Here is a 9,110-nt window from a genome sequence, read left to right as displayed (position 1 = left end):
ATAATATTTGGTATCAATTCAATACCAGACAGAGGAGGCTATTAAAAAGTGACGGCGTCACATTTGTATTCTTGTCGTCGCGCCAGAAGTGTTGTTGAGCTTTGTACTTAAAATATTGACGCCATTTTAAAATATTTGTTAAAAAAATAAATAAAATGTTTTAATAACATGTTTTAATACAATTAATATAATTTGACAATAAGAACATTTTACATCAAAACCATGATAGTCTCATGTGTGGACGAACATAAATAATTGAAATAAAGTTAAATTAAAATTATTATCGATGGTTTTTTTTAGGTCATTATGGGGTGAAATAATCGATAACGGTATGGTACTTAAACCAATAACGGTCTGGTTCTAAAACCAATATCAGTTTGGTATTAAAACCAATACCAGTTCGGTAATAAGGCTAATACCAAACGGTACTAATAATTTTATGTTTCATCCATACCATCCGGTATTGCTTTACTATCAATTCCGTATGGTACTGAAATGAGCACGTTTGGTATCAAATTTTCTCTGGGTGTAGGTACAAAGTGTCTGGGGAGCCGCCATAACCGAAACTCACGTAATGCACATGAAGGTGATCAGAACAATAAGGGACTCAAAATAAAATTGTTTGAATGTACAATTCCAAACTTTAATAATATTGGGGACTAAGTATCTTGTGACCGGTAAAACAGATCAACAATAGATCTTCTGTAGCCTCTTCTTCTTCGACGACCTCACAGTTTCTGCAAAAGTCGTTACATGCAGTCTATCAGCTTGTTTTCCGATCAGACTGACCAGTCATGATGGAAACGATGACTGAGATGTCTGTTCGAGCCAGCGAGAGTAAAGCGATAGACCTCTTCAAGACTAGATAAGACCACATAAATTTGGCATGTTCACAACCGTATTCGCCGTATGACCAAAGAGAAAGATCCCTTAGCCTCACAGCAGTAGTCGCAGCAATTTGTCTAACCCCAATGTCCAGAGGCATTTGGTTTATCATTACATTCAATGTATCAAATGGTGTGGTCCTCAGTTCGCCTTCGATGCACAAACAAGTCATCCTTTGGATCCGGCTGAGTATTGAACAGTAAGTGGACTTTCGAAGCGCCGTCCAACAGACCAGAACATCATATACCATTACTAGCGATGGGTTTCTACCGGGTAAATACCCAACGCTTGGGTATTTATTGAGTAAATACCCAATAAAGGAGCATTTTTCATCATATTTCAATGAAATTTGGCACAGCGAGTTTCGGTACCCCACTAAATCTTTATGTTGAATATCGTCCAGATCGGACCATATTTGGATATAGCTGCCATAGAGACCGATCTCCCGATATAGAGTATTGAGCACATAAAAGGAGAATTTTTCATCAGATTTTGATGAAATTTGAAACAGTGCGTTTTGGTACCTCACTTAACCTTTTAGTTGAACTTCGTCCAGATTGGGCCATATTTGGATATAGCTACCATATAGACCGATCTCCCAATGTGGGGTATTGAGGCCACAAAAGTACCATTTATTACCCTACAGCGATGAAATTTGCCACTGTGTGTTCTGGTAGATCCCTACCCATTTCTGTTAAAAGTGTTCCATATCGGGCCATATTTGGATATAGCTGCCATATATACCGATCTCCCGATATTGTGTAATGAGCCTATAAAGGGAGCATTTTTCATCCTACTTCAATGAAATTTGGCACAGCGAGTTTGGGTATCCCTCTTAACCTTTTTGTTGAATATCGTCCAGATCGGACCATATTTGGATATAGCTGCCATATAGACCGATCTCCAGATATAGAGTATTGAGCCCATAAAAGGAGCATTTTTCCATCCGATTTTGGTGAAATTTGAAACAGTGCGTTTTGGTACCCCTCTTAACCTTTTACTTGAACATCGTCCAGATTGGGCCATATTTGGATATAGCTGCCATATAGACCGATCTCCCGATATAGAGTATTAGCCCATTAATAGGAGCATTTTTCATCCGATTTGGATGAAATTCGAAACACTGCGTTTTGGCACACCTCCAAACTTTTTTGTTTAATTTCGTCCAGATGGGGCCATATAGTATACAAACAGAGTATATCTCCCTAAGTCAAGGAGCCAGTCTATGGGACACAGCTGGTAATTCAACTGGACACAGCTTGTAGATCAACAGCCCAGACAGACGGACATAGCTAAAAACTAATCAGAAAGTGGTTCTGAGTCAATCCGAATACTTATCAATGGCTCTTTCCCTCTTCAAACAAATGAGCTATGTTATAAAACGCTATGCCACAGTGGTGGTACCAACACAGACTGAAAATCAAAAATGAGACGTTTGGGCGTACTCCTTTGCACTCTTACTCCCTCATACTCTCTGCTAAATGGAAGAGATATAAGAGATAAACAAAGTAAACGATTTATATTTTCGTGTAGCAAAGCATGTTTTGCTGTAAACAAAAGCTTTTTGACTTAAAAGAACTTTTGAATTTCCGCGTAATAGAGCAATTCTTTACCACAGAAAAGGCTTGTTTGACGGAAAAATATATCAAAGGTTTTTTTTAGAATTTTTGTGTGTTTCTCTTTCGAGACAATGATCGAGGATTGCAAATGGGAAAGGAAAGCCAAAGATAGCAACATACACCAACCATGGGTTTCGTCTTTGCGGTTAGAAGACTCTTCAACCATATTAGGTGTGATGGCTTCAATTTTTTTTTTTTGAAAAATATTCAGTATCACGATCCTAGAAAGCTGTCTTTTTAGTTCATTTAGCCAGAAAAATAGTGATGTGTTGTGCTATGACACCTTCAGGTTCTTGTCTTGTTGCTCTTACTTTAAACGCACATGGTGAAGGATAGTCGAAATCAGGGATACAAAAATTTTAATGTTGGTGTTGTTTTTTCTTTATCACTTCACCTACATTCTTTATAATTTTATTAATTTTTTCTGGTGTAAAAAATACCGCTTTTATTTATGTATAAAAGCAACAGCCTTAAACGAGTTCAATGCATGGAAATCATTTTCATTTTACTTTGCAGGAAAAACTATTGTCCATGGAAAAGTATTCATAGTATTTATGTCAAGTACCTTGAGCACATCCAATGAAGCGACTGCCCCAGTTTAAGTTTAAAGTCAATAGAATGGAGTGCGTGGTGATAGATAAGCGGAAGTGCTTCCACAATGGGTGGTCATAGTTTTTCTCGTTCCAAAGTCTTTGGTAACACACGTCTGGATTTAGATAACAACACTGTAAGCCAGCTAATAAATTGGATATGCTACCACTAAAGTAGGCGAACTATAAAACCCCACATGCGTTGGAGTTATGGCAACACAATCAATCTGTGCGTTTAAAAGAGGTGTCACAGCAAAAAAGAGGTGTCACAGCACGTATAAGGAAATGGCGAAAATTATTACTCTGGGTTTAATTTCGATATTGTTTGGCATCCTGTTGGAAGAGGTGCAAGCTATTGCTTGTCTGATACCGAAGCCTCGAGAGGAGAGATCGTTGAAGGAGGAAACTGAAATTAGGCCCCGTTTAGATGGACGCATTGTGGGTGGTCACAAAATTAATGTCACCGATGCTCCACATCAGATATCATTGCAGACTTCGGCTCACATATGTGGTGGTTCAATAATTGCCAAGCAATGGATTCTCACAGCAGCTCATTGCACAGAGTAAGTTGGAAGGATAAGGAAACAACTGTTGATATTCATATGGCCTTTTTCTCGATTTTTAGTGGCAAAAAACCTGATCGCCTGAAAGTACGTCTTGGCACCTCCATATCCTCCAAAGGCGGAGAGCTTCATGAGGTAGCTGAGATATTCCAGCATGAAAAGTTCAATTATTCCAATGTTGACTACGACTACTCCTTATTGAAACTGGCCCGGGAAATTGAGTTCGATGAAACCAAGCAAGCGGTTAAATTGCCCGAAACTAAGGAGGATGCCATGGACGGTGATCTTTGTTTTGTTACCGGTTGGGGTAACACTCAAAACGCTTCCGAATCTCGAGAATGGCTGCGTTTGACAGAAGTTCCCATATTCAATCAGGAGCAGTGTTCTGATAAATATAAGAAATTTGGTGGTGTGACGGAACGCATGATTTGTGCTGGCTATATTGAGGGCGGTAAGGATGCCTGCCAAGGTGATTCCGGTGGACCTTTGGTCACCGAATCGGGTATGCTAGTTGGTGTCGTTTCATGGGGTTATGGCTGCGCCAAGCCTGATTATCCTGGAATTTATTCAAGAGTATCATATGTTCGTGATTGGATACGCACAACCAGTGGCGTTTAGCATCGAACAACAAAAAATGTTTTTAATAGGACCCAAAAATACATATTTGCAAAAAACTAGATTTGAAATTTTGTTCACAAATAAAATAAGATGGAAAATGAATTCGTTTGAAAGCTACTACAGCTTGATATTTTAAGATCCCAAAAAGTAAAAAATTAGATAAGTATTCCGCCCATCTTATAAAAGTGGATAAAATTTATTCTAACGACAAAATTTCAGAAAATTTTTCTCTAAAGACAAACGAAATTGTCCAGTGGAAAATTTCATTAAAATTTTCATTTTAGAGAAAATTTCTTTGAAATTTTTTCTTTAGAGAAAAAGTTATGGAAATTTTGTCCTTAGAGAAAATTTCATGGAAATTTTGTCCTTAGAGAATTTTTCATGGTAATTTTATCTTTAGAGAACATTTCATGGAAATTTTGTCGTTAGAGAAAATTTCATGGAAATTTTGTCTTTAGAGAAAATTTTATAGAAATTTTGTCTTTAGAGAAAACTTCTTAGAAATTTTGTCTTTAGAGAAAATTTCATGGAAATTTTGTTGTTAGAGAAAATTTCATGGAAATTTTGTTGTTAGAGAAAATTTCATGGAAATTTTGTCGTTAGAGAAAATTTCATGGAAATTTTGTCGTTAGAGAAAATTTCATGGAAATTTTGTCGTTAGAGAAAATTTCATGGAAATTTTGTCGTTAGAGAAAATTTCATGGAAATTTTGTCGTTAGAGAAAATTTCATGGAAATTTTGTCGTTAGAGAAAATTTCATGGAAATTTTGTCGTTAGAGAAAATTTCATGGAAATTTTGTCTTTAGAGAAAATTTCATGGAAATTTTGTCGTTAGAGAAAATTTCATGGAAATTTTGTCGTTAGAGAAAATTTCATGGAAATTTTGCCGTTAGAGAAAATTTCATGGAAATTTTGTCGTTAGAGAAAATTTCATGGAAATTTTGTCTCTAGAGAAAATTTCATGGAAATTTTGCCGTTAGAGAAAATTTCATGGAAATTTTGTCTTTAGAGAAAATTTCATGGAAATTTTGTCTTTAGAGAAAATTTCATGGAAATTTAGAGAAAAATGGCTTTGATGCAGGCACATCCTCCTGCAGACACAAAGAAGGAAATCTGGTAAGTGGCACTGACAACATGCTAAGGACATGGAAAGAACATTTTACCCAACTGCTAGTGTCCGACGTTGGCGGCGAAGAGGATACCGCAGAACCAATCCCTGATGATGGTATAGAATGTTTACCTCCTAGTCAGAATGAGGTCCAAGTAGCAGTAATCCGACTAAAGAACAACAAGGCAGCAGGAGCCGACGGGTTACCCGCTGAACTAAAGGGTGATTTTTTTGAGGTTAGGATTTTCATGCATTAGTATTTGACAGATCACGTGGGATTTCAGACATGGTGTGAAAGAGAAAGATGCTCAGTATGCTTTGACATTTCATCATGAATAGACTTACTAACGAGCAACGCTTGCAAATCATTGAATTTTATTACTAAAATCAGTGTTCGGTTCGAAATGTGTTCATTCACCGTAACGTTGCGTCCAACAGCATCTTTGAAAAAATACGGTCCAATCATTCCACCAGCATACAAACCACACCAAACAGTGCATTTTTCGGAATGCATGGGCAGTTCTTGAACGGCTTCTGGTTGCTCTTCACTCCAAATGCGGCAATTTTGCTTATTTACGTAGCCATTCAACCAGAAATGAGCCTCATCGCTGAACAAAATTTGTCAAAATTTCGAACCGAACACTGATTTTGGTAATAAAATTCAATGATTTGCAAGCGTTGCTCGTTAGTAAGTCTATTCATGATGAAATGTCAAAGCATACTGAGCATCTTTCTCTTTGACACCATGTCCTTTATTTATTTAAGACAGGAGGCGAAACGCTGATAAGGCGTAGGCATCAGCTTATCTGCGCAATCTGGCTGGAAGAACGCATACCCGGTGATTGGAACATCAGCATACTATGTCCCGTACACAAGAAAGGAGACAAGAGGGAATGTGCCAACTACAGAGGAATAAGTCTCCTCCACATCGCTTACAAGATACTCTCGAGCGTACTGTATGAAAGATTAAAACCTAAAGTCAATGAGATAATTGGGCCCTTTTAATGCAGTTTTAGACCTAGTAAATCCACCCGGGACCAGATATTCACACTGTGCCAAATGCTGGAGAAGACCCGAGAAGGACAAATCGACACCTACCATCTCCTTGTTCACTACAAAGCCGCTTTCGATACCCCTTTACGTTAAAAGGTATTTCAAGCCATGTCTGAGTTTGGTATCCCTGCAACATGAATAAGACTCTGCAGGATGACACTTGCTGATACGCGTTCCTCAGTAAAAATAGGAAAGAATCTCTCCGAACCATTTAATATCAAACGAGGTTTCAGTCAAGGAGTCAGCCTATCGTGTGATCACTTTAATATCCTGATGAAGAAGATTATACGAGATGCAGATGTGAATAGATATGGCACACTAATATCAAGAGGACACATGCTACTTGCCTATGCCGACGACATCGATAACATAGGTCGGTCACCGAAAGTAGAAATTGCAGCCTTTGAAAGAATCGAAAGAGAGTCAATGAAAATGGGTCTGGCAGTAAATGGAGATAAGACGAAATGGATGATTTCAACTCCCAAAAAGCCTTGCACAACCAAGCAGATAAAGAAAATGGAGAAAGTTGGGAACCACAACTTAGATAGTCAGTAACTTTATCTACCTCGGCACCGCCGTAACCCAAATGAATGTAACCAGTTTTGAGATAAAGCGAAGAATACTACTGGCAAACAGATGCTACTTTGGACTAAGTAAGTAGTTTAGAAACAAGGCCACCTCTCGGCAGACGAAGATTACACTATACAGGACACTGATACTTCCTGTGCTGTTATATGGTTCTGAAGCATGGGTACTTGTGAAAGCAGATGAGGCAGTGCTTGGAGTATTTGAGAGAACGATTCTTCATAAAATATATGGACCAGTTTGCGTTAACGGCGAATATTCTGTCATAGCCAATTAAAGTAAAGTAGGTAAGTATCATTGAGATAAAATATTGAATCTGACAACACTCATTGTTCTTAAATGGAATGTTCGGAATCTTTGGGTTAAACGCATAGCTCCACACCATTTTCAATGTTTTATAAACATTTTCAGATATTAAAAAAATGGAATTCTGCAAAACGACAGAAATGTGGCTAAATTGCTCGGATGCTAAATGATAAATGTGAAAATGTTTTTTTAAAACCAATCATGTACGTTGTACATTTTAATCAACCCAAATGAATGACTTAACCACTAACCAAGAGTAATAAACACCCCAAACTAGCTAAAATATTATGCTGAATTCTTTCCTTTGGTCTGAAAAATAATAAATTTTAATAATTGTGCAACCAGTATAAAGAGAAAACCTCCATAAAATAACTTTTATTGAATACACCAAATAATTACACCTCATTATGTTTTCAGCTTAACTTCAACCACCTTCGCGATTATCATTTTTACCTGCAACCAATTTGTTATGGAAAACCCTTAAAGAGGCGTTTGCTTATTGCGAACGAATAATCACCGGTTGACCTACTAAGACCAATAACTCTGATGGGCTATAAAACCAGGCAATAGCATTGCTAAATTGGCAGTATAACTGTTCTGGTCTTTGCAGCGAAAGCTATCATCACGATGTGGAAATTGAGGAATTTGAATTTAGTTATTCTTTGCTTGTTTGGCATTCTTCAGGTCCGATGTCCTGTGGAGGGTCTTACATTACCTCAGAGGAAGCTGACACAGGATGATACCATCAAACCCTTGCTGGATGGCCGTATAGTTGGTGGTGAAAAAATCAACATTACCGAAGCACCTCACCAGGTATCTTTACAGACAACGGCACATTTATGTGGAGGTTCAATTATTTCAAATCGATGGATACTGACTGCGGCTCATTGCACATAGTAATGATATACACATTTTGAAAGACAACTTTTATAACTTCTAACCGACTTTTCTACTTCTGCCTCTTTTGCAGTGGTAGAAATGCCGATGAACTTAGGGTTCGCATTGGCAGTAGTGAGTCCTCCAAGGGTGGTGAACTAATCGATGTTGAGGAGATTGTACAGCACAAGGATTTCAATATACGCAACGTTGACTATGATTTCTCGCTCATAAAACTGGATCGTGAAATTGAGTTCAATGATACCAAACAAGCTGTCAAACTACCCGAACATATGGAGAATATAACCGATGGTACTGCTTGCTTTGTAACCGGTTGGGGCTACACCCATAGTATTACCCAATCACGTGAATGGCTGCGTCAAGCTGAAGTTCCCATCTTTAATCAGCAGCAATGCGCCATGAGATATAACATATTTGGTGGTATCACCGATCGCATGATATGCGCCGGCTATGCCAAAGGTGGTAAGGATGCCTGCCAAGGAGATTCTGGAGGACCTTTGGTCACCGACTCAGGAGTTTTAGTGGGCATTGTGTCTTGGGGTTTCGGCTGTGCTAGACCCAATTATCCTGGTATTTATTCAAGAGTGGCATATGTACGCGATTGGATTCAGGAAAATAGTGGCGTTTAATTATGATATGAACACCAATAACTGAGAGATAATTAAATAAATTGTGAAATCATGGACACATTTTTATGGGTTGAAATTTTTTTGAGCGAAAATGAAATATATGGACAAGTAAAAAGGCGCCAAGTTTGGAGGAGCTGATTTTTATATGCCTACCTTGACTTATAAGGTGGTCTATCTAGCGGTTGTGTGGCAACCTTAAAATGTTGAAACAGGGTTTCTAATAACTGAGATGTTTTTATACCCTACACCGCTTCTGT

At 38.0% G+C, this 9,110-nt stretch overlaps 2 protein-coding genes across 2 annotated transcripts; both read left to right on the top strand.

Moving 5' to 3' along the window:
* The first annotated feature begins 3,379 nt into the window (after window positions 1-3,379).
* LOC106081654 (trypsin-1) lies at window positions 3,380-4,275 on the top strand. Its single transcript, XM_013243783.2, has 2 exons — window positions 3,380-3,657; window positions 3,720-4,275. Exons 1-2 carry the CDS (start codon window positions 3,380-3,382, stop codon window positions 4,273-4,275), a joined length of 834 nt encoding a protein of 277 aa, XP_013099237.2.
* Window positions 4,276-7,954: 3,679 nt separating this feature from the next.
* Window positions 7,955-8,853, top strand: LOC106081653 (trypsin-1-like). Its single transcript, XM_013243782.2, has 2 exons — window positions 7,955-8,223; window positions 8,298-8,853. The coding sequence occupies exons 1-2, from the start codon at window positions 7,955-7,957 to the stop codon at window positions 8,851-8,853; spliced, it is 825 nt and encodes a 274-aa protein (XP_013099236.2).
* The last annotated feature ends 257 nt before the right edge of the window (window positions 8,854-9,110 follow it).

Source organism: Stomoxys calcitrans, chromosome 3, assembly GCF_963082655.1.
Source record: "Stomoxys calcitrans chromosome 3, idStoCalc2.1, whole genome shotgun sequence".
Lineage (NCBI taxonomy): Eukaryota > Metazoa > Arthropoda > Insecta > Diptera > Muscidae > Stomoxys > Stomoxys calcitrans.
Note: the sequence above shows the minus strand (reverse complement) of the source record. Positions and strands in the feature narration are given on the sequence as shown.

What these genes read in the sequence shown, in the direction of transcription:
- LOC106081654 (XM_013243783.2), top strand. Translation starts at nt 3,380, where the DNA reads ATGGCGAAAATTATTACTCTGGGTTTAATTTCGATATTGTTTGGCATC. An exon ending in ACAGCAGCTCATTGCACAGA is followed by an intron (nt 3,658 to 3,719) that starts GTAAGTTGGAAG and finishes CTCGATTTTTAG; the next exon opens with TGGCAAAAAACCTGATCGCC.
- LOC106081653 (XM_013243782.2), top strand. Translation starts at nt 7,955, where the DNA reads ATGTGGAAATTGAGGAATTTGAATTTAGTTATTCTTTGCTTGTTTGGC. An exon ending in ACTGCGGCTCATTGCACATA is followed by an intron (nt 8,224 to 8,297) that starts GTAATGATATAC and finishes CCTCTTTTGCAG; the next exon opens with TGGTAGAAATGCCGATGAAC.